We start from the raw sequence: 25,522 nt of genomic DNA, 5'->3' as shown, positions 1-25,522 counted from the left end.
CTTGAGCACAGGAATACGCTCCATATTTGTTTACACCATCAAAACAATGAGCGGGAGTGTCTGGAAGTCTGATTAAAGTGGACTTTCTTAGCAAACAGCATGAGAAAAATATGTAAATACGAGTAAGGGGGATACGAATACACATACTTGTGGTTTAAGTTGAATTATTCATACCGAAAACAAAGTATTAGTTATATTTTCCTAGGGATTTACAAATAAAACCACTATCTTTCAAACAAAAACGTCGAATCTAAAGCAAACGCTTGAAAATGCTATAAAGATCATTTTTAGGTGAGAACTTCCAAACTTATCAGATAAATGGGGCACCTGGGTCTGTAATTTTCATGGTCATTGAGGATTTCCCAAGAAAGTGAGGCATATTTGATCTCATTGTGAATCAGTTGGGAGCACTGCCTCTTATTGGGGATAAAAAAATTATTTCTAAGTATTCGCATTTGCCACATGACTGCAATATTGATCACTCAATAAAAACATATTATATCATTTTTAAAAAAATAAATTTCAACGCCGTAAAGGAATTTCGAACATAATCGTTTAAAAAAAAATGTAAGTCGATTTAATTTGCATGTTTTTTATTTTATCATGCTTTATTTATAGCCAGCACAATCATATTTTCAGTGTATTCTCACAGTTGATTGCCACAGCAAGCGAGACTCAATCGACGATCGTATTTGTTCTACTATTTAGTACTGCAATAACCTTCCAGGAGTAAGCACCGGAATCAAAGCTAGTAACTTACTGAAAATAGAGCACGCGTTTACCGAAATTTTGTGTTCACCATGGCTTGGTCGCCGTTGATGATTAGATACCTGGCATTCCTGTTCAATTTTCTTTGTGCGGTGAGTGATGATAAACTAAAAATTTAATTTAACTGCTGCGAAGAAGTTTTCGTAATCTTGGCTACCTCTGTTGTTTTTGTGTCTATAATGGTGAATTTAAACTATTTTACCCTTCCGCCAAATCAAACATCCGTTAAAATAAACGTGTGTTTAATAAAAATCTGTGACAATACAGTAATAGTGTAAAAAAAATATGCTTAAAGTGAAGATCGTTATTGGTAAAAAAGCTAATATTGTGAATTTTATGTGTATCATTATAGAGATTTGGAGTGTTGCTGCTATTTATCAAATAAAAAAGAATATTCTATTATTTTTAGTAAAGAAAGTTAAAAAAATATAAAAAATGCACCTCGAATTATCAATTACTTTTAAAGTGTATGCCCTGTTTTTAATTTCTTAAAGCAATACAAGATTGTATTGATTTAGATAGTTTTGTTAATAGCATGAAGAAATGCATGAAATATTTCATTTTCAAATTAAATTATTTTTATTTCGAGAGACAATACAAAGTCGAATTGACTTAGACGATTTTTTGATAGCATGAAGAACTATTTGTAGGGCGTTAATAAAGCTTCTAACTTACTTAATTTAACCTACTTTGTGAGTCATAACAGTTGCGTTAATAATCGTTATCAAAGCAAACGGATTTGGTTTGAATGATTAATGACTTTCGGTGTCTGTGAATATTTGTAAATATAATCAACGGGTGTGGTCATTTTTTTATTTTTATTACAATGTTAACCAGTCGGGATATGATTTTTAGGTCCTGGGAATTGCAACAGTTGTGATCAATGTAATCGCAATTCAGGAAATAGATCCAAAGGAGCAACTGATTCTGGCCATATATATTGCAGTCGGTTCGATCGTATTCTTGTTGTCCTTCTTCGGCTGTTTTGGAGCTGTTAAGGAGAGCATATGTATAACCTGGGCGGTAAGTTACCTTTATTAATATGTTTATAAACAACTTGTTAAATCAATTTTTTTTTACAAAATTCAGTACGCAACCTCGATGCTGGTTATGATGATCATCTCGATAGTCCTTTTGTTTGTTTTTCGCATGCACTTCGACGAGGCCTCCCTCACAAAATTACAGAAGACCTTTGCAAAGCAGACGAATACCTTTGATGCCATGGCTGAATACCAAACACAGGTAAGAGCATATTAAACCGGAAAGGAAGTTATGTACCCATGAAGTTATATGAAATAGTCAATGTTAGTTACATCATTTCCAATAATTAAACAAAAATGTTTTGTGTTATTTTTCCAATAATTTCTATGGGAGCTATAGGATATAGTTCTCCGATCTGACTCGTTCCGATCTGGTTTCATCCCGATAGCTTTAAAACTAAGGGACTAGTTCGCGTAGAAACGGACAGACGGACATGGTGCTGATAAGAATACATATTCTTTATGGGGTCGGAAACGTCTCCTTCACTGCGTTGTAAGTCTCTGACTGAAATCATTACACCCTCTGCAAAGGTATAAATATAAAATGTTGGAACCTATATACCGTGATGGGTTATCAGAATTGGCCTGCCTTTTCGTCCGTACAAACGTCGTCATTTCCGAAACTATAACATCTCAAGATTCCGATTGAACATGCAGATTCTTATGATGCTTTAGCTTTCTAAGAAAGTTTCAATTTACTTTCAATTATTACGCATTTATTTGTTGAGGTCATCAACTACAGAACTTTAAGTTGTTTAAGGAAAATGGTAAAATATTTTTCGGATGTATGTAGGTAATGTTCTAAGAAGAATACAAAGAATAAAATATCACATCCCATGTAAACATTTTTGTCTGTGATTTCAGTTGCAATGCTGTGGCATTTACAAACTAAAGGATTACGGTGACGCCGCTATAACCGTTCCTAGCAGCTGTTTTGACAAAAATGATACCCCCTATAAAGAGGGCTGTCTGTTGAAATTGGAGTCCCATCACGAACAGGTTCTGAAAGGACCCAAAATGGTTGGCTGGATGCTGATGGTCATAGAGGTGAGCTTTGACTTTTATTTTTGACATCCATTTGTTTTATTTGACTTATTGTATTACAGATCGGTGCCTTTACTTTTACCACCATTTTGGGAGTGTATTTCAGGAATGAAAGGCGCCGCTGTGCATATTAAAGAATCTTAAGAGCATATAAATAGTTAAATATTTGTATATACTTGTTATTCGAGTGTTGTGATCCAATCTCTTGATACTTAAAAAATGAAATTACTGTTGAGATAGGCTTAGGTAATAAATCTGTACCTATATATAGTGGAATTGCATATGACTTTTAATTTATATTAGGGTATTCAAGTATTACAGGTGATCAGTGTGGAAGACCTCTTTTATTTATATATATTTTTTTTCAGCATCTTTAAGAATATAAAAAACGTGGATATATTTGAAATTTAATAGTGTATCTAAACCATGTAATTGTAAGTCGGGATTATAGAGAGTCGAGAATCTCGACGTAGGATATCAAAAGATAGAAGAAAGATTCTAGACAAGACCTGCTTTCCGATCCTTTGGCTTTTAAAATATTTTGTGTTCGATCTTTTCTCACTGTGCATCCTGCAATCCATCTCTTTTCGCGCTTTCTACGTATTTAGAAACTATTTGGTTTGCATGCGGCGCGTCGACAGTTGGCAACCTAAAATTTTAATTGCCAAACTGTCTGCCGGAGTCAGGCGATGTGTGTGTGCAGGCGAGATATGCCTTCGGTGGATGGCAAATTACTCAAAATAAACACAATTTAGAATACATTGGCACACATTTGCTTGTTCCCCCGGGCCGAAAATTGCCGCTGAGTTGTCCTTAGACATGCTAACTCAAATCAAATCGCAGCCGAGCGGAGCTAACGAGTGACATGATGTCCTCCCACTGCACACCCCCCATTTCGACCCACCTTTTGGGTCGTGAGCCAATCACCATCAAAGCGTACACCTCGTTGGCGCACTCAGCTCAACCCTTTCACCTTTCTCTACAATTCCCCTTTCTCCGGGCTCCAGTTCGCCGTGGCTCTTGCGCTTTTATGCTTCCGAGCTCCCGGAACCGGAGACTTTAGCCAGTTTCATTTGTGAGTTTCATTCGTGCAGTTTTGCTTTTCCCAAAGTATTCATCCTGAGCTATTCTCAGGTGGCGGTGAAGCATAGGTTAAGACTCAGACGCCGCCATGAGTAGTCGCATGCAAGCGTAAGTTCTATGCAAATTTTCACGGGTCGCGTGCACCCAGGTGCTAATGAGTTCGAACGCGCCCCGAACTGCCACCCCCTCGATTTCCGCCCAATTTGTGGAGAACGGGCGGTACAAATTGCTTAATTTGTTTAGCTGGTGTTTAATTTTCACCCACGCACACGTGAGCCGCCCAGTATATTGCTGTTCCTGTTCCGTTCCGAATCCCTCATACATTTGGCAGGGGTCGGAAAAACTTTGATATTAGTAACCTGGTTACTGGTTCGGGATTCGTGCTGCGTTCTCGTTTCGGTGGTTAGAAGAATGCGTGTTGGGAAAATCATTGGCTAATCCGAAATGGATTTGTGTGCAGCGGGCAGATAAATATCAGAATTAAGGAGAAATTAGTATAAACGAAGTTACCGTATTAACCTGCCGTTAATCAAAATCTCACTGCTCGTATTTAATTGTACTTTTCTTATTAGCTTGATTATCATAAATATTATTTAGTTTTCGTATTGGAAATGTGTGAGGTAAAGGATTCTGACCCTGAAAGATATAGATAAACAATATTTAAGCTGGTGAAATGGTATTCAATACATGTGTAATTATTATTATTATTTTGAAATACCTCAATAATAAAACGTTTCTGAAAGTCTCAAATGCTAATTAAATGTTAATTAAGAAAAAAGTTCCGCTAAAATTTAATATTAATGACTGATTTATAGTAAATAAAACTATTATTAAAGTCTCTTACTTTAATTACATTTTTATATTACTTGTTATAATTATTATTTACATAATTTATTATATTCAGAAAAAATGTTAAAATAAAGAATAATATTAAAACTTCATTTAATTAAACTTAATTTTTAAGCCATTATTAACTTAATTGTTACCCTGTTTAATATACATTTCATTAGTGGCAATGTGGCTTTTAGTTCCATGCATTAATGATTTTTTTGAGTGTATAATTATTGCTAACGCAATTATAAGTTAGCTCATAGTTTTACACTGTAAGTTAGGTTTACCTATATAAAAAAATAAATAAATAATGGTCTTATTACTTTAAATTTTAACATAATAGTACAAAGTTATGGCTAACAGTTTTGTTATAAGCTATTAGTTCAAAATGTTTAATGTTTTTAGAATTCTTATACATATATTGATATATTTATTTTTGTGAAGAACTTACACTTTTTAAGTAAACAGTTCAGTATTAATTCGTCCATTGTAGCTTGTCCGCAATTAAGCAACTATAATTTTGGATCTTAAAAATATGTGCCTAACACATTTTAACCAATTTAAACGACCTCCAAGTCTTATACACATTTTTGAAGGCTTAATCTTAATGTTGCACCCAATTTCAACCACAAACTTCCTATACTGTTCCTATTCTCGTGCCCTGCGCCGTTCGAGCTGTTGTTTTGGCAATAACGCCGACTATCATGCCCTACCCCAAAGTGCTCGGCCGTCGAATGCTCAATTCCCCTTTATTTCCCGGCCACTTGTATCGCCCATTTGGAAGCAATGAGGAGTCGTCAACTCCGCGCTTCATGCACGTGACTTGACAGTTATTTCAATTTAATAACTTCATATATATACGCCTACTGATGCATGCCGATAGATTAATTTTTTGAGCGCCATCGCGAAGTTTGCATACGCTGCCGTCGAGGGAAACTTTTGCGATAAAAAGTAATCAAAGTGCTTGAAAGTTCGCGCCCAAGACGAAGACACTCACCTGGCCGCGAAGACCGCGCCCAGGTGTCGCAGGGCAGACCGAATCAGGGAAGTCATCAACTTCGGAGGGCAATCGCGTGCCGTCGAGGCCCCCAGAACCCAGAACTCAGAGCCCAGCCAGCACACGTCCATATGGCAACACTTTGCCTTTGACTGGGCCCCAAAACCCAGGGAATATCCTGCCGAGTGGCTGGTGGCGATGACACCCACGTCTCCGCCGCCATCCGGCAGATTGCAATTGGAGCGCCCCGGCGGTGGATTTATGATAAGCGGCACGCAAGCCGGAAGGCCGAAGACTAGCTCAAAGTTGGCGATGGCAGCGTGAGCTATCCGCAGGATATTGAACTGTATTTATGGGGAAACCATAGCAGCCTTTGCCATCCCTAGACTCCGCTGAAGAGCGGGCCTAAACCAACAAAGCTTCAAAGAACTTTTGACGATGTGTGGATACCCCTTCACTCCATGGGGCCAAAGGCCTTGTTGATGGGCAGGACTCGTGTCGGCATGTGGCTCCTGTCAGTGTGCAGATAGCAGCGCTCGGTGTTTGTTTTCCGCTGCCGGTTGGCAGAGGCAGCTCTAAAAATCGACAGGCCATCGGTTTAAGCAACACCATGACCTCCTGGACCACCATGAAAACGCGGTAGGAATTGACCGGCAGAAATCACAGTTCCTCGAGACGCAAGTGCCAAAGAAAGTCAGAGTGTTGTGATATAATAAGGAGCCGAAAAAACCTTTAAAAAGGTTCCTAACCGAAAAATGAAATTTGAAATACCCTGTGATATGAGACCACTTTTTTACAATTTTATAGTTATATGTAATATTTAAAAAACAGAGTTAGTGAAATCCAGAAATACCGCTAAACCAAAGAATTCTGAGTTAGAACTTTTAACTAATACGGAAAACAAAAGCTAAATACTTACATGAACATAAGATAAACCCTTTCAGTAACAGGTTATACCTGGTCTTGGTAAATTTCTGAACACATTTAAATGATCGAAAGGTATATTTGTTGCACTACGATAAAAATAACTTTACTTAACTACGAGTTCTAAGTAAAAACATTTAACTAATACAAAAATCATAGAATGAATACTTACATGGACATAACATAAACCCTTTCAGTAACAGGTAATATCTGGTATTGGTAAAGTTTGGAACACATTAAAATTATCAAAAGGTACATTTGTTGCGATAAAAATAACTTTTTCGAACTTATAAAAACTCGTAACTTACTTTAAAGTGTGGTAAAGCTCTCAACAAATTTTGAACCACAGAAAACGGTATACTAAATCACTTTATTCTCAGGTTACAAGACTCGCGATTATCATTTCCATCGAAAAATTAATCGGTGAGGTCTTATGATTACCATCCGCAGGATAACCGCATCGGTGCGCACCACCAACCGCATGAATGCCCTGCTCTCGGAGTCGATGTTGAGCCGGCGGAGGGCCGCCCAAAATCCGGAGGGTGAGGCTAGCGCCGGCGGGGAGGGCGGGGAGCCGCGGAAGGAGAAGCCCAAGAACGACTGGAAGTTCTTCCACACCAATTTCAATATGGAACGTGCCCAGAAGATCATCGAAGATTGCATCGAGGAGCGGCTGCTGTGGGATCGCTTCAGCCGCAATTACGACTCTTGGCGAGCACTGCAGCTGGTCGAAGGTCTGGCGGCCGAGATACGCGACCGGGTCAAGAAGCTGAACCACAGGCGGTAAGTGGCGGGATCACCTCTCCGCTGTTATAATCACTTAGCCCCAGAGAATCTATACCCCCTCTATATCCACAGCCACCGCATCGTCTGCCTGCTGTCGATCGTGGAGAAGCAGAACCAGGGCGTCTTCCAGCGCATGTGCCACCTGATGGACGAGAAGCGGGACAACTTCACCCAGTTGGTATTCGAGAGGCCTACGTACTTCATGATCGTGGTGCTGTACCTGGTCTATAAGGATTAGGTGCGAAATAGTTGTACTTCCTGTTGCTTGTTAATTACTGTTGTTAGGTTTAGTTAGGTGTTGACCCACAAATACGCATTAGGTTATGGAAAAATAAAGAAAGTCATTGGATAAAAAAAGTGGACACTGGACTTGTCCTCGACTGTAGGCCCCGGCGAGATTCGAACTCACGATCTCCTGTTTACTAGACAGGCGCTTTAACCAACTAAGCCACGGCGCCGTTGTGACAGCGGGCGTTAAACTACCCAACTTAGGCAAAAGTTCCCACTTCGTAAAGAAATTCTGTTCGTTAAATATAATTTTGGAATTGATATTTGTTCAGTTGTTTCAAGACGAAGATATTGAGGGAGAGATATGATATGAACGGGTTCTAGGCAACTATTTAGATTGATTAGATTCCTATGGAACCGCCTTACGGAAAAGCTTTAGATACGGAAGTTCTACGTAACGGTAAGAAAAAGCTTTAAAGTATTATTTACGGTACTAAAAGTGTTATACCGTAATATTTGTGCTAAAAGCTTAGCAAGGAACCAAGAAAGAACAAAAACTATTTATAAGAACTTGGTATTTTTTGGGAATCAATAAAGTTTATTGAACTTAAAAACATGTACCCAATTTAATATTTCCGTTTTACAATTTTTATTTTATCTACTTTATCTACAAATTAATGTTAGTTTTGAGAAGCTTTCCGTTCCCATGTAGAGCTTTTTATAAAAGCTCTTTCTAAGGCAAATAATTTGGGGAGGGGATGGTGAACTGCCATGCCAATATTTTAATGATTATTGAAGCAATTGGAACACGTTAATGGGTTCCAAGGCGTCATCTGGCAAGCGGAACCATAAACAGCCGTTAAGAGCAATGAAAATAGCAGTTACTGGAGTTACCATTAGGCAACAGAGGGTTAAATGGGGTTGACGGTGTGGTTAACCATGATTGAAAAAAAAGAAACACCCCAGAATCAACGTTTCTAGGGGTTAGGCCCCGGCGAGATTCGAACTCACGATCTCCTGTTTACTAGACAGGCGCTTTAACCAACTAAGCCACGGCGCCCTCGAAAGCTTCTCGGTGAGAATGGCGCATTCGAGCTACCGCAGCTCCGCTGAGAAATTCATAAATAAACGCTGCGCCATGTTTGCAGATACTCGGATACTTATGCTTATAGATACTTATGCTCGGATATCCATATGAATGCTGCGGCGAGCGGGAAAAGTTTCTTGTGGCACAGAACTAGTTGTGTAATCTATGCCATATTTATCTACAACTTGTGCCGTATCGTTTGTCGAGTCGAGACGACAAAAGTATTTATAAGTAGACGTATCTGGCAGCTATTTAAATACTGCCCGGCAGGCAGGCATGTTTGTCTTTTGTGAGGCTGGGCTGGAGAATTATGCAAATGCCGCCGCTTTGGCCAAATGGAAATTATTTGTACTTTGCGGTTAACTCGCACACACACATTGCGAAGAGCAGAGCAAACTTGGGCACTCGAAATGTATCTTGGAAATTGCTGGGGAGCAGCCCAAAGGCAACTTTTCTGTGCCGTTCTGTTCCTTTACTTTCCTGCCTTTTTTTTCTGTTGGTCGGGAATCGGGAATCGGCTTATTAGCAAGTCGGCGAGCGTTATTTCTTTTTGTTCTCCGCATCTGAGGCTTGTCAAAGAGTTCAGTGGAGCAGCAAGAGCACGAAAGCGAACCGCTGGCGATTGTTAAGTATCCATGGTTCCGTTAGAACCGAATGTCATCCCGGTGCCAGGGGTCATGTGAATGGGAATTGTGTGGAAATTGGGGGGAAAATTGCTAATCAATCCGAGAGAGATTCGGTATCGGTATCTTCCCTGCGGATAGCCCCATTTCCCCAGCAGATAAATCACTCGGCAAACTTTTCGGGCCTTCCTAAGCCCATTAACAAATAGTTCCGTATCTCTGCCCCACCTTCGAGCAACAGTTTAGCTGGACACGCACAGTAACTGGCAAGCGTTTACAAACTAATTGCCCGAACTTAGTTGCTCATCAAATTGCCGCATCATTTTACGTAGATTTTTATCGCGCCAACCCAGCTCCAACTCCATCCTCATCCTTGGAAGGAATCCCACGAACTACAACTGCGAATGGGGCAGAGGTATCGTATCTAATGCGTTTCCTGTGTTTCAGCCTTGTAACAGCCAACAGCCAACAGCCAACAGTCCGGTGTCCGGGTCCTGTGCCGGTGCCAGTATCTGTGTATCTACATGTTTCCATCTCTGTTGGCGTACTCTTCTCGAATGGGTATATCTGTAGGTAAAATGTACCGAATAAATGTGTGTATAACTTAAATTTATATTAATTTTTTATTCATTTATTAATTTTTGTGTTATTCAAAAGTTTGCTTTTCATTTTAAATAAAAGGAGAGTATATTTTACTGCTTTGTTGTAAAATTTAAAAATGATTTAGTTTAATCGATTATTATTAAACTGTATTATTGATATAGATAGGCGGAGATACAGCCTGATAGCCAAGCACATTAAATATGCATAGGTACACATTATGTTGAGTACTAAGATATCTCCAAACGAAGTTGTGAGGACTTTGGTAGGAAACATTGTAAAAACATATTTTATATAGGCAATATATATATTATAGGCAATATACTTGATAAGTACTAAGAATAGCAGGCTGGGTGCTCTGTAATATAAAGAGAGCAATTAATAAATTCGATACACGTTGTGTTTTTAATAAAGTTAGATTCTCACACATGTAAACAACTTTTTCGATATTTCTTTTTCTTATTAAAACTTTATCAGAGTACAAAATGTTCGTCGTGAAATTGGCGATAGCTTCCAGCCTCTAACCGCTTGTAACCTTGCAATTTGGCATTGGCATTAGCACATGACTCCAATAAATTCGTTTTCACCATTCACAATCCCCTCACCATGCCCCTTATTTTCCTTCAATCCCGGCGTTATCTAGCATCTCACTCAGCCCCGGGACCCATGTCGATCCGGACTCTGAAACCCCACCACATCGCCAACCTCCGCGTCAAATGCGCAGCAATTGAGTTTTACGCATTTCGAAAACCTCCAAAAAGGATATGGGGGCAGTAGCTGGGGACGGAGGTGGAGCTGGAATAGGATTCGGAGCAGGAGCTGAAGCTGGAGCAGGATAAGGATTTCAGCCTTGGCTGCTGGCCTTCAGCCCGAGGCAGTCAGCTTAGCTCCAGTCTCTTTTTCCGAGTGTGTGGTGCGGATTTCCTCGTTTTTTTTTTGGGAAAGACAAATCTGCTTTTGTTTTTATCTGATGCCGCTTCGTATTTAGCCATCTTATCCTGGTGGGAATGCGAGCACATTTGGCTGACGTCGAAAGTCGGATTAGGCAACCGGAAAGTCCGTGATAGCCTGACTTTAATGATGGCCGCCACGTTTTCCGTTCGAGTTGAAATTTTGTAATTATTATTTGCACCACAAAAGGGCCGTTGGGGGCCGTCGAACCTCAATAACCCTAATTGGGCGACATTTCCCGGGCAATTACAAACAGAGGGCCGCCGAAAATAAAATGTAAATTAAGGCAATAACTGCTGGAAGCCCAATTTATTCGCGGCTTTCTGTGTCGAAAGAGCAGAACGAGTTGTTCGGGGTATCGGTAGGTTCGGGGGAAGGTCTGTCATCGGGTTCACGGGTAAAGCTGAAATGGAGTTGGGGCTTTAGTCATATGGGGATACTTAAAGGTAAAGCACACCCACTTGATGCTCAGCTGGCGGCAGAAGAACCGAAAGTCGCTGACCATCGCCTCGAAGAGATTGTGAACGAAGACCCGCAACATGATCAGCTCCATGCGGATGTGGTGCCTGTGGCGCTGGTGGCACTTCAGTGGCACCTCGCTCTTCCGGGAGTTATCCGTCCGGTGGACTTGGGCCTGCATTTCCTTCCGGAAAGTGGCGCAGTCCATTTTGTGGGTCTTCTGGTGCTCCCAGCGCTCGAGGCACAGACCAAATTGATGGATGACCTGTGGTCTAAACTTCTCGAACTGGGAAAGTTGGTGTTTCATCTGCAGGATGCGGGACTGGAGCTGGCAGCGCCAGTCCTCGAGCTCCTGGAGCTCCAGTCGCGTATCCTTCAGATGCTGTTGTGCCTCCTGAAACCGACAGATGAGCTGGAACTTCTGGCGACGCAGTTCCTGCAGCTGCAGCCTTCCGGGGCTTAAGACCTCATGGACTTTCAGATCCTGGCATTTATCCGGCTTTGGGCTTAGGATCTGAGAGCGCAGTAGGATCAGGCGCTGCTTCATCGCCTCCAGGTCCTCGTAGGCCAAGTCCAGGCCGGTCTCCTCTGCCAGACCGCTGGGATCTTTACCGCTGGTCAGCAGATCGCTTTCATCCTCCAAATTCAAATTTAAAATCCCCGGTGCCCGGCAATCAGCCATTTTCAACTGTAAAATACAATAAGGTGTGTGTTTGCTTGGGAATATATTTATTGTAAAATCAATCTGGTGCTATCAAGATGACATTTAAGTAAAACACCAGAAAATGGGCGGATGAAATAGGCAGAACTGGATTTAATTAATTCCCCATATAATTAATCTAACTTTTCCTTGCTCTGATATTAATTTAGTTTTCGCCTAAATCACTCCATTTTTAATGTGGGCCCAATGTGATATGGGCCTGACAGCGAGTGTTTGTGTCGTTAAATCAAAGTTTAACTGATTTTCCTTTTCTATATATTCCCTTGCTTCCAATTTAATTGAGTTTAACGAATCCGTTAGCTCCCTCGTTTCGCTTTCAATTAAATAAACAACTTTTCAGCGGCTGCCAAAACGCTTTTCGTCCCGTTGTTATGGCATTTTAACCCCTAATTTATTAATGACTGCCGGCATTCATCACAACAAAAAGTTCATATTTCAAAGATTGCCGCAGAAAGGGTTGGTTATTATTGGGCGGCATTTGATTAATGACACTTGCCAACCTACTACAGAGGGGGATTTTTTGGAGCTACTGGAGGATTCAGGGGATGAAGTTGCCTTACCAGGCCCCAAAATGTTTCAACAAAATATTTGCCAAGTTTCACTTTTCGTCGAGTCCTGTCACGTGCAATCTGCAGCCGGGGCCAAAAACTAGGATGCCAATGTCAGCTCAGGCTTATCCATAACAATGTGCTACCCTCTGGGATGTTTCTGCATACCGTTGCGCATTGTGACATGCCAGATGAATTTGTCGGAACATGTGTTCAGCTCCTGCTGCAGCTGTTCCGGGAATCCCCCCGTCTGATCCTTGGGGCGGTGGAACTGATACAGATAAATTTAATTTCGTTCGCTCGGCTAGCCCGTCAGAGGATGGCAGCCATTGAACTTGCATGCCAACACGAATTTTGATTTTTCTAGCTAGCTGCTCCCTTCATCGCTTTCCATATCCAATCCTCCGCTTTCCCCAGGAATCAGTCCCCCGTGTGTCCCATATAACTTGTGTATCTTGGGCTGTCAGGGGTTATTGGCATTATAATCACGTAGTCATGCATACGACTCTGGCTGCTGTTATATCATTCCGGAAATGGGTTTATTTGCGGTCTTAATGGGGGCTTTAGTTCAAATGTGGTAAATGAGATATGAGTATTAAAGTTGAATTCTAATTTATGAGATTGAGGATGTATCAAGATTTAAATTCAAATTAGATATCTTAGTTTTAGTTTACCATCTTTTAGATTGTTTTATTCTGATTCTTAGGGCTGAGAAATAAAGAAATTACCATCTTTAAAAAGATACATTTTATGATATGTGAAAAATTTCACACCTTTCAATAAAACCCGACTTAATCCATAAGATTTGAGATTTCATCGTGGCCTCGCATTTTTCGCTTTCCAATCTAATAATAAAGTTGAATTCAAGTTTATGATTTTGGGATTGTTTCAAATCTTTATAAGATGCAGTGTTTTAATTTCGAATTAAAAATTGTAATTTAAGAATACCATATCTTAGATATTATTTACCGTTTCTTGGTGCTTAGGAACGAAGAAATCTTAACTATAAAAGGTAAAATATCATTTATGCATAAGAAGAGGTATCCAAAAGCCCTTAAACAATATGTACGGTCTTTAGTCGCACTAAATCCATCAGATTGAAACTGCGATTTCATCGTATCTTTGCGTTTTCCGCTTTCCAATCGAATCCCTTTGCTGTGAAAACTTTACTATGCATGTGCGCTTGTCGTTTCCATAAATCACACGACGGCAATTCCCAATAAGTTTCCATTCGCGGCATAAATCTGAATATTTTTGGGACCCGAGCGGAGCAGACAACAAACCTAATCCCTGGGCAAACGTGACTCAATTATATGGCCAGCAATCTCTGCCATCGCATGTGTGCTCAGAGCGGGTGCCACTCAGATTTCATATGATGTTTTTTACACAATGCATAATTCGGAGCGAATTTATGTGGAAAACAATAAAATTAAATTGTTTTCGCATTCGGCATTCAAAGGCAGCGCCCCCGACTGGCAACTGCTGTTCGCATAATGAACTCATCTAGACGAGAATAATAAATTTCCCCAACAGCATCCGAAGCAGGAAAGAAATGGCGCAGCGCAGCCATTTCAGGGCGTTCTTACTCTACCCATTCCCATTTTCCCATTTTTGTTCTGGGACCCGTATGTGATTTTATTCCTGCGAACGGAATCCAGGTCCTTCGCGCTTTCTCCTGCCAGCCAGGTCGTAAACCACAAGTGCCCGCCTTCAGTCGAGCTGGGTTCCCTGGGCTTGGGTTTGGGCTTGCGGCAGCGACTTTGTCACTCCGAGGGCTCCTGGCAGCCGGTGGGTCCTTCTGCCTCGTGCCTCCTCGAGTGTTTAACTCATGAACGCCCACTTTGATTTCTATTTGAATTGTGCGCGCAGACGGCGACGCGAGCCACTTGTAAAGTTGCCATATGTGGCACCGATTTACGGCAGTGGAAAGTGGCAAGTGGCAGATTCGGAAATGGGAAGAAGTGCCATGGGTTCAGCTGCACCCAGCTGAAATTTAAACAAAATTTATTTTTTCCACGCGAACATTCTTGCGGAGAGCCTTCAATATCCTAAAACTAGGAGAGGTTTTTTTATTTTACTTCTTGGATTAAAAAGTACTTACTTAACTGGCTCTTTTCATATGCATGTGATTTTAGTTCTGTAAGATTGCTTGGTTACCTGAGTTTATAATAAAATCTTTGTTAAAATCAAGGAATGTAAATTCTTAATGTACCATTGATATTTGTTCAGTAGGCGAAGGTTTCCAAAATCAGCTATTAAATTTGGATAACTACGTATTCAACTTTTTAAAGTTAAATTACTTTTATTTTTAAAACTGTAACGTGTTCTTAACATCAAGATTTTAGGTGCACTTAAAATTGGTTAGAATATTAAATAGCGTTATATCATTTAAAAAGGATTATAGATTTGTATACATATATTTTATTCAATTATTCTTAGAGAGATTTATAGATTCGTATATATATATATTTTACTCGGTTATTCTTAGAAACTGCTCTGTGCTTTTATAGCATTAATATCGAGAAGCTTTTAGACCATTTAAAACGAATTTAGCTTCTTAGAGCTGTTTCGATATGTTTAGCTTATAGCTTTCAGAAATTTCTTCAAGCATTCACCGAACGATCAAACAGGGAATGTCCTTTCTCCTCCACCTCGGCATATTCCTGCTGCACGAAAATACTTAAGAATACTTTCACCTGCTGCTCAGACGATTCAATTAAATGCAATTCGCACGCACACATGCCATCCTGCTCCGCCTGCCCGCCTGTCATGTGTTTCTTTGAAAAATAGATTTCTAAAACGTTTAAGCTGCAGCATGTGTCTTGAATTTTAAACCCCTGGCCACCCCCACATAAACATATTAAAATTGCGCCAAGGTGGATGCAAGCTAGACAGCCACCCCCAGGATCCCCGAATCCAAGAATCCCCGAACCCGAGGACTTCCAGCATATGCCTTGGCCGCCAAATAGCACAAACGTGACCAAACTTTTTGTGACTCTTTGTGCATTGTTGGCAGGCGATCATTTATCTTAAATGCCAGTCCATGGAAACGACCCGGGGAGTCCTTTGTGCGGTTCCCCATTCTCATATTCAGTATCCGTAATGATGGAGAGTTTTCTCGATTCAGGAATTCTTATGTTTCCTTAATTTAATAAAATATAATAAAATTAAAGTTTTCAAAAAAACATATATTTAATTTTGGAAAAAATAATGGAAAACAAATATAGCTTAAAGATCTGTCTTATAAATATAAATTTGTTAAATTTTTTTTTTCGATTTGACGAAATAACGACTTGTCATTTTTAAAGTGCATAGTCTACAATCCTTTTTTTTGAGCCATTTTGAAGAAATCCTAAGTATTTGATTTTTTAATAAAAAAATTGAAATGTTTTTTCACTGCAGTTAAACACGTGGACTTTATCACCACCAAAACTGAAATCACAGCAGCTCTTTTAATTTCCATGGTATGGTAGGACGAATACCAGGTATCATATAGTCGAGACACTGGACTTCTTCGTCCTTTTCCTGGATTTTTTGGACGCTAGGCAACCTTCTTGGCTGACAGGGCGGAAGTTTCGCAAGGTGAACGCGGGCTGCCTAATAAGGAGCATTGTGGATGATGGAATTCATGGCTCTAAGCCTCTTTGCGGGCAGGACAACCAGCGTCCTGCATAATGGTCAGAAAACCTTGAAAGAAATGGAAATCCTGCAGTTGAAAAGGAAAAGTTCTTCGGGGCTGAAAAAGTTGATTCATTGAACGGAAGCGAAGTTCAAACTCAAATTTTTGGGGGTCACTTAGGTATACATACAACCTTAAGAGGACTTTTGCCTTAATTTGAGCAAGCATCTTTGAATCAGTTCAGAGTTACCTATCATTTTATGTCCAACCCGTTTTCTCGGCTGGACACTTTACCGTCTAATTTAAAGCAGTTGGCCGAAAGTAGTTTTTCCCCTTTCATATTTGCATTGCAGCTGAGGCTTATAAAACTTTCTGGCAAAACAATTACGGGGCATGCATAGATAAACAAACAATGTATTGCTTCCCCCGCCACCCACCGAATGTTATATCCTTTTTCCCCAGCTTTTGTTTAAAAAGAACTTTTGAAATTTTTGTTTGTTTGCCCAACGACTTTGTCTGGGAATTGTGCTCAGATCCTTCTTGCTCCTTGGACGGATATTAAAATTGCAAAATTTTTAAATCTTTTTTGCGAGCAGCGTTTTACATATTCTATAGATTCCGGCGCACGACATAATGTCCCTATTGGGCGTTCGAGGTCCTGGCAGAATGGCATCCTGGCATCCCGGCAGGAGAACATAAGGTTGAATTTATGTATGTATTCGGGATACCCAATTTCCCGTGCCGCTCGCACGGCAATAAAAGGAATATCCTGCATAAGGACGTTTCCGTTCAACCAACACCCAATCCAGGGCTTCTGGAACTCCTGTTCCTGCTCCTGAGTGGCAAAAGTTTTTTGTCCTTGCCAAGAACGTAAAATTTTTATGGACACGTAGGTGAGTGTGCGTGTGTGGGTGGCGGGATAGGATGCTTAAATCCCAGTTTACTACTTTAGGTGTTTACCACACAAAAGGCCAGGGGCGTAGTCCTCCTCGCCCCCTCATCGCCGGCAATCGTCGAATTATGCAGAAGAAGTTGAGTCTGAAGTCTGAGCTGGGACTGAGATTGTTTCTGCTGGCGCTTGATGAAAGATTTTTATCATGCAAATAGTTGGGGGATTGGTTTGGGAGCATGGGTGTGACTGCGGCATTACTCCTACATTTTATGGGATCTACTAAATTGGATTTATATCAGCATCTGCGCCGCCCGCCGAGAGCTTTAAGCCCCAGATCCAGATAGAGCCGAGCAAAAGTTTGGCGCATTTATCACCCGATGGCTCGGGAAATATGTTTTAATCATATTTATTGCGCAAAAGTTTCGCAGCTCTGGGTGCCCACTTAACTTATTGACATTTGACCTTACAGCGACCGAGCGACCCTCCAGGAATCCAACGATCTGGGGGAAAAAAATCATTGTTGTGCCAATACAAAGGATGTGCTGGTGTTGTTATGGAGAGTCCTCCGAAAAAAGGACGAGCGGTAATCCTGCGCGTGCCCGCGGCATTGTCCTGTGTCTCCTGCCCGGATCTAATTTATTTCCCAGCCCCGTATTTGCATGCGACTCCGGCTTGTTGTTCATTTAAAACATCTTCCATCATTTGTTGCTCCCGGCTTTACCAATTTCCCCCATTGTCGATTGTCAATAGTATGGCTCCCCCTTCTGGTTTCCCGGGCTCCTCGACTTGGGACCGATGACTATGACGATGATGATGATGGCATTATTATTATGTGTCGGCGCCTTGTTCATTTTTTCCCGGCGCACACCATTTTCCTGCCCGAACTCGTGCCCATTTGCCCATTGGCATTACTTCCGCTTCCGTTTGCAGCGGGGTGGGTTGTAAAACTTTTCTTTTCGGGTTTTCCTTTTGACATTTTTCATTAAAACGCATTTCCCTGTTATTTCGCTGTGGTTCCCGGTGAATTATGTGCCACGTTGGAGCAGTTTCATGAAATTGGAATTCTACATAATTTATGTTTGATTTTATTGAATTTTAATGATTTTGCTGGGTAATAGGATTTGTTTTTCATTAATGGTGTTTGGGCAAGTAAATTGTTATTATTAAATTGTGAGAACCCGACAGCTAACAGAAGAATATGTAAAATACGTAATTAAATTCCGAAGTTTTCTCTGGCAAATTTAGTTTCAGCTACCACAGATTACAATGAAATTCAATGATTTTCCTGCCAAATGCATGTCAACAATTTATGCACAACATATTTACAAAATTAATTTACCATAGACCAAGCTTTTCACTTAAATACACTTAGGCTTATTTTTGATTTGATATTTATTTTTGCTGGTTTTTCGAGTATTTTTCGGCAACATAACCAGGCCCCACATGGCGTATGAGCAATTAAGGGATTACATTAAATAAATGCCAATTAATGCGGTCATTATTTATTCAGCTGTGAAATGTTCTGCGGCTCATTATTGGCTTGCCGGCCATTAAATTGTATTTACATTTACATTTTCCGCTGACCGCACAAACTGTTATTTTACGGCTAATTGAAGCTAACTCCGAATAAAAAAGCCAAAACTTGAGTAATTTAAGCCTTAAAGTTGGGTGCACTGCCGATGACCCTTTGGGGCTGGGAAAGTGGCGGCCTAATCCCTAATGCAAACATGTGCTGACCACTGAACTGTCCAGAATTTATGCACTGAAGTGGGTGTTGGAAAAAGGGCTAGGCAGGTAAATAGGTAACCGGAAACTAACTGCGCGAATTTCTGGTTTTCTGGTTTAGGCAAATGGAATATTTAATTAAAACATTCGCAGACAGGCGACCAACGAGCGACGACCGGCGACTGGCACCTGTAACCCAGGTGGAGCATGTGCAATTTGCGGTCCGGATGCAAAGAGTCGGAGTTCGGGGGTGACGAGTCCATCTGCATGCCGCCCCTCGGAAAATTTGTTATTGCATTTATGGATACACGTGTACGGAGGAACACAGGGGCCATAACATTTAAATTTTATGCCAGCAAGGCTTTCAACGCCTGGCCAACTGACGGTGCGGCGATGATGGTGATGGCCATGAAGATGACGATGATGGCAATGATGATGTTGCCTAAGACGACTCTTTGGCACAATAAAAATGTGACCATAAAATTATATTGTCCAGGCCAGGCCAGTTTGCCTTTTGACTCCGGCCAGCCAGCAATTTAGCCCCCTGCTCCGGCAATCGCCATCACAATCCCATTCCCATTCCCATTCCCACTCCCAATCCCAATCCCCTCCTAACTCAAAGCCCCATCGTCGTCATGTGTGTGTGCTTGTATTTTTATTATGCTAATAATGGTCTGAATGCCAGGCTTTTTACTGCCAGTCATGAGCTTCGACTTCGAGTCCCCGGAAAGTAGGCAGTGCAGGAGGGAAATCACTGCCAAGTGGCTGAGCTGCCCTTTTACTACAGTTTAATAACCCAGACGCAAAGCCGCGTCCAAATTTATGAGCATTTAAATGTACATATACGGACATCTTCCTTTATTATTTATAACAGATGCTTCAGAGATTTCGGCTGAGCGTAAATAAATATGAGTGGCTTCAGATGTATTTGCTGGCCTAAGCCATAAGGCTTTAGTGGGTGAGTGAAAAAGAGCTTCATTGGAATGTTTATAAATGGCGGTAAATTGTGAAATATGGATATTAGGCATAGGTAATGGTAGTTAGTTAAAATAAATGGAATATCAGCAGCTTTTACACAGGAATTGCATTTAGCAAAATATTAAAAAGTAGAGTAGAAGAGCCTAGAGACTGCAATGATCCAATCATACTCTCAGCGATTAAACGCGGTAAACTTAAAACCCGTTTAAAAATCGGAAAATTTCTTTTATAGCCTTGTCCTGTGTAAAAAAAACAGCATGAAAGTTCTATTACTTCTTTAAGAGCCTTGGGCAATATAAAATAACTTAATCATCAGCTTTAATTATAAAGCATTTTAATACTTTCCTAGAGCCTTACAGTTAAAACGTCGGTATAAGTTGCTTTTGCCGCCTAATAAGAATCTGACTTAATTAGAATACCCCCTATAAGAAAAGCTATCTTAAATCAGTAAAGATTTCTGGTAAATGGGTACTATGCGTTTCTGATTCTTAAAACGCTTTCCAAAAATTAAAACATATTTTTATTTATAGTGTAGGATTAAGCACTTACGTTTTTAACGAAGCAATTATTTGTTATTATATTTTGAAGCTTTAAGCTATAATTCTTTAAATAGCATGCTAAATGGGATTCTGTCTGAGTTCAGTTGTTAAGGATTTGTAACTGGCGATTGCTGAAATCCATAGTTACCCCGTAAAGGCCCAAATCAAAAGGAAAATGTAAGTCCAATCAGTGTGTAAAACGCTCTTAGCAGCTCGAAATGCAGTACTAATTGGACGCTCCTTGTGGCCCCCTTCCCGTTAATTAACCAATGCCGTTTGCTGTCGAGTCAAACGTTTCGCAGCCTTTGTATTAACAGTTAATTTCAATAAAGGATCCCACCCACACACCATCTCCATCACCGTTCCCATCCACACCCACTTTCTACTCAACCAAGGACTTGGCATCGTGTTCCTGTAATGAAGTCCTAATGCTCGACGGGTTTTCCTGTTGTGCCAATGTCGGGCAAACAGCCAAGTACACGTGTCAACACGGTGGGCGGGGGTTACTTACCAGGGAGGTGTTTCCTTCCAGAGGGGGCGTGGCATGTCAGGATTTATGTCTCGGCTCATTAGAAAGCTAATTTGTCATGTGTTCAACGCGCGCTCCGTAATCCGGCGAGACTTTAAATTTTTCAACACTTTAATTGAAAATTTCCCTGGCTTATCCCGCATCCAAAGCCGAACCCCAAGAAAGGGAAACGAAAATGATGCCCAAATTGCCAAACTTTGTTTGCCAGCAATGCGGGGATTAACTGTATTTAAGTGCCACGGAGCGGCAGGATAGCCGAATTCCGCTCGGCTAATTTATGGGGCTACCCCAAACTTACCCCTTTCACTTTCCATCACCCTTCCCCTAATCCTGGCAGGGAAAAATAAAAAGAAAAATCAGCGAAGAAAGAAAACAGAGTGGAAATCGGGGTCTTAGCAGTGCATAAATCTTAAACCGCAAGGAATGGGGACACCGTAAAGCGGATTACTTTGCCGTGCATTGAAACAATTTATTTTATTACGATTTCGTTACGTTTCTTTCTATTTTTTACACCCTGGATAGCGGGCGTGTCTGCGTTGACAGTTTTAAAACGAAAGTTGTCTACTTTGCAGCTGCTTAAATATGCACAGAAGTCCCGAGGATTCGTTTAAAACAAACCAACTGCATCCGGGGTCCTCGTCGATTGCATCCGCGAGTGGAAAAGTTTATCGCAACTTTTTGCTTGCTCAGCTGGATGGCATTTCTAATTGCTTTAGCTATGCAAATTAGATTACGTCGAGGAAGGGTTAAACGCGGGAAATTTACGAACGAAATGGAAGCGAAATTAAATTGTGCCCTTGAAGAACTAGATAATTCGTTGGGACCTGTTTGCACAGTTGTGTTGTATTGTGTTACTTGGTTAGCTTATGTAAGCTATAAACACAGGCCTAAGGGATCTAGTAATATACCAAATATGTAAATACTTTAATGAGGTAAAAACCTAGTAACGATCGTACCTTCGACATACTAAAGTTATGATATCAACTGTTGTGACGAAAATGTATTGTACGATATACTAAACCAAACCGACAAACAATCTTTCAGGTTTCAATTTAATAATGGCCTAAAATTATTTAAATTACATAACTTTGCAATGGCTTGGTATCTATCGACCCGTATTTCGGTAAAGAATAATAATATATCGGTACCTTTTGCTTTTTCGGTTTCCCTAGCTTAAATCTTCTAAACTTAACTTTTTCTACTTTGACCGCAATTTTCCTGAACTAATCCACATTTTAAAGGTCTTTGTACCAATGAATATGTATCACTTGATATGATCGGACCATCACTGTAGATTTTAATATTCTGCGGCTATAAATAGTAGTCGCCTCTCCTAGCGCGCTTCGTCACTACGTGTATTGCCGTCCACAGTGATATACTTATAAGATTAGTTTCATAAAAAAATGCAATTAACTTGGTAATTGAATAATATAACAATTTATAGAATTTTCAGCACATCATTTCTAGGTTCCTTAGAATTCGATAAAGGCAACGACTTTGGGACTAGTTTCAGAACTACAAAATATTACATCTATTTGGTATAACATAAAAACTTACTTTTTAAGGCCTGTATTTCTTATAGGTACAGTGAATCCCAAAAATATTTCATCCCCTTGTTAACTGCCATTATTTGTTTTATCTCTTTATCACTGATGTTGGCTGTTGCTCAACAACTGTATCTTCGAGTTCCGATAAACCTTTATTGATATGCGTACAACAATGAATGCGATGGAACAAAGCCGAGAGCTTCAATTAAATTCCAGTGCCAAACCTTTCGAAGATTTACATATGCGATACACATGAGAACGGTCGACCAGCGATTGCTGATCTATTTGAGTGGTCTTAGGATCCCAATCCTGTCCCGAGTTTATCCGGCCTGGGTATCCTCCTGCTGATTGGTTTCCCGTGTTTTTCCCTCCACCGATGACCCCGCCCAGCGTTCCCGACTTTCGGGCAGTCAGCATTCGATTTATGTTAAAGACTGCCCCTGGACCGAGCCTCAAATCCCGTGACTTACTACAGAAAGGCACGCAAAAAACAGAAAAAAAAACAGAGAGAAGAAGGGAAAAACATTGGCAATTGTGATATCTCTTGGCAGGAACGACGTGTCGACAGGCAGACAACAGAGCGATAAGATATGCCCCATCTATTTAGTCAAAGGCCGGGGCCAAAATTCAACTTGAGTGCGGCCTTCAGGTGGCCAAGTTGCCGAGCTGCTAAGTTGGCAAAAATTTACGCTAATCTGCTGGCAACACGCCACAGAGTTGCAGTCTCCAATTCAGCCGACAATTCATTAGCATTAGCATTAGCTCAGTTGGCTAAGTTGGTAAAAAATGGGGGGAATGGACTGGCATATAGTGTGCCCAAGGTACATGTGTTGTGACGCTGCGGACAATGCAAATGTGAATGTGAGGCATTTGAACAAGCGCATAATTGCCAGAGAATTTACGATAATGTTTTAAATTAAAAAGGATGTTGGATCCCGAACCCATCCACATCCACATCCGCAACCTCTCCCCTGCTTGATTCACATGGCATGACTCCTTTGGCCAGTTGGACGGCGTTCTGGACCGAGAGTTGAGTTGGCATTAAAACATCTTGACGCAATTTTTGCGATAAGTCGACAGCAACGAGCCACAGCGAACCCAGGGCAGAAATAATGGCTGGATTATGTACGAATCATGTCGCTGTTGTTGTGGCCGTGCCTGTGGATGTGGCTCTGGTCGTTGCCTTTCCTTGGCCATGTCTACAGCGAAAGATCATGTTGGGAGCGAGCATGGGGCAGGGATAAATCAAGGCACCTTGCCACGGTTCCTGGCCAGCTAAAAGGTGTTAAAACTATTTTTGTAAATTTAATGTGCGATAAAAGAAATGAAAATTCAACAGGTTGCGCTGAGGAGCGCAAAAACGTGACGAATTCCGCTCCCCACCGTCGTCCTCTAAAACTTGGCTTTTTGTGGGAAAATTCTCAGTTTTGGCCAGCCGGAAGTGCGAGTGGCGGTTTCTTCAGGGGGGGCACTTAAACTGGAGCTTAGCCAAAGCAATTTACTACCTGCAGCTATCCTCGCAGGTGCTCACTGGTGCCCACTGGCCACCCAACGATCGGCTGGGCCATTAACATTGTGTCGGCCTAATGAGTCGGCCGCCATAAATGGCCGAAAACATTGTGCTCCAAAGAAGCTTGTAAAATTAGAAAGCAATTTCAATTGCAGTGGGTAAGTATTTGGCCAGAAGCAGGATTGCTAAGAGGGGGGCGAAATGCACGTACCATCATGGGAATGTTAATGCTCATGTTGCTGTTAATGTTGTGGGCCTGGCCGAAAAGCACTTATGCTAATCATGGCAATTAACAATCGAACTTGACAACCGGTTTGAGGGAGATCTCTGGGCCTTCCTCGGCCGCCGCTGGCCATGTCCATCAAGGCGGCTGAGGATCCATCCAGTCCAGACCCAGACCTGTCGATTCCAATGGCTTGTCGCCAAGATCTCTGTCCGCAGGCGAAACCGTTAGTGGTACTGGCAGCTCGTCGCTCGTCTAACTATGATCCAGTTTCCAGTGGCACTTGCCCATCCTCATCCTGTCGCCCCCTTTGGTTGCCCACCCGATGTTAATTTAAATTAGAAAGTAACGGCGCTTTATTATTATGGCTTAATCACATTGCATCACCTTTAACAGCGACAACAACAGCAACAAACGCCCAACTTGCTGCATGTTTTTGTGGCTGCAACACCGATTAACACTGTCATCTGGCAGGTAATAGCATAAAAGGTGTTCGGGAATCAATTTAATTAGCTGACCGGAAGAGAGTAACACTTCGCAGGGCCCTGGGGCGAAAACAGAAAAGGTAACGCCAATTCCCATCTGAAATACGACGCCAAAACGTCGATCAGATAGTCCTATGTATGATAGAGGATCAGACTATAAAGCAGGGTTTTATGGCAGGAAAAGTGATAATATGGAAACCAGTGTGAACGGAAAATGTTTCTAAAGTTAAGGTGTTGAAATGTTAAGTTTTTAATCTAAAATGTAACAAATTATTTTTAAGAAGATTTCAGCGTTTGTCTCATGAAATTTTAAACCTCTAGAAATGATTTTGAATGTTTTCTTCTGTAATTCAATATCACCGCCCATAAAGAGTAAATATAAGCATTTTTCTTTAGGATCAAAAGTCCAGTCGATTCAGACAGCTTTGTTTTTAAACCAGTCCGTCTTGGAAGACGGAAGCGCAATTTTTGTTATCGTATAGCATCTTTAAGTATATTGCAATTTATACTATATTTTTAAATTTGTTTAACAATTTTTTTGGACTTTAATTAAAATGGGGGAATATACAAATTTAAAATTTCATATTGTTTAGAAAAATGTTATAAGTGAAATAGCGCTGGAAATTATAATATTTTTCACAGTCTAATGCCAAAGAGTACGTAATGTCAAGAATTTTAGGAATATTTAAATATATTCCATCTGAATTTACCTTGCATAACAAATTATAACTGATCATATTTGATAACGCTGTATTTGTTTCAATCCATTGAAATCCCCTTCTTTC

At 40.8% G+C, this 25,522-nt stretch overlaps 3 protein-coding genes and 2 non-coding genes across 6 annotated transcripts; 2 read left to right on the top strand and 3 right to left on the bottom strand.

The window, feature by feature from the left end:
* Positions 1-727: 727 nt before the first annotated feature.
* On the top strand, positions 728-3,108 carry LOC119550839 (protein late bloomer). Its single transcript, XM_037859805.1, has 5 exons — positions 728-860; positions 1,624-1,791; positions 1,858-2,010; positions 2,673-2,855; positions 2,915-3,108. The coding sequence occupies exons 1-5, from the start codon at positions 801-803 to the stop codon at positions 2,984-2,986; spliced, it is 636 nt and encodes a 211-aa protein (XP_037715733.1). The 5' UTR covers positions 728-800; the 3' UTR covers positions 2,987-3,108.
* An 823-nt stretch (positions 3,109-3,931) lies between these two features.
* On the top strand, positions 3,932-7,968 carry LOC119551046 (tctex1 domain-containing protein 2). Of its 2 annotated transcripts, none has more exons than XM_037860157.1 (3): positions 3,932-4,043; positions 7,138-7,470; positions 7,546-7,744. In XM_037860157.1, exons 1-3 carry the CDS (start codon positions 4,024-4,026, stop codon positions 7,709-7,711), a joined length of 519 nt encoding a protein of 172 aa, XP_037716085.1. In that variant the 5' UTR covers positions 3,932-4,023; the 3' UTR covers positions 7,712-7,744. The 2 variants fall into 2 exon arrangements, with proteins under 2 accessions (XP_037716085.1, XP_037716084.1); XM_037860156.1 differs by lacking the exon at positions 3,932-4,043 and adding an exon at positions 6,294-6,402 and having other exon boundaries at positions 7,546-7,968.
* Trnat-agu lies at positions 7,858-7,931 on the bottom strand. Its single transcript has one exon. It is a non-coding gene; the product is annotated as a tRNA-Thr (tRNA).
* Positions 7,969-8,687: 719 nt separating the features above from the next.
* Positions 8,688-8,761, bottom strand: Trnat-agu. The gene has a single exon. It is a non-coding gene; the product is annotated as a tRNA-Thr (tRNA).
* Positions 8,762-11,239: 2,478 nt separating this feature from the next.
* Positions 11,240-24,264, bottom strand: LOC119549555. Its single transcript, XM_037857704.1, has 3 exons — positions 24,241-24,264; positions 11,424-12,172; positions 11,240-11,365 (listed from the first exon to the last, which is right to left on the bottom strand). The coding sequence occupies exons 1-3, from the start codon at positions 24,262-24,264 to the stop codon at positions 11,272-11,274; spliced, it is 867 nt and encodes a 288-aa protein (XP_037713632.1). The 3' UTR covers positions 11,240-11,271.
* Between the last annotated feature and the right edge of the window lie 1,258 nt (positions 24,265-25,522).

The sequence above is a fragment of the Drosophila subpulchrella genome, chromosome 2R (assembly GCF_014743375.2).
Source record: "Drosophila subpulchrella strain 33 F10 #4 breed RU33 chromosome 2R, RU_Dsub_v1.1 Primary Assembly, whole genome shotgun sequence".
In the NCBI taxonomy this organism is placed as follows: domain Eukaryota; kingdom Metazoa; phylum Arthropoda; class Insecta; order Diptera; family Drosophilidae; genus Drosophila; species Drosophila subpulchrella.
Note: the sequence above shows the minus strand (reverse complement) of the source record. Positions and strands in the feature narration are given on the sequence as shown.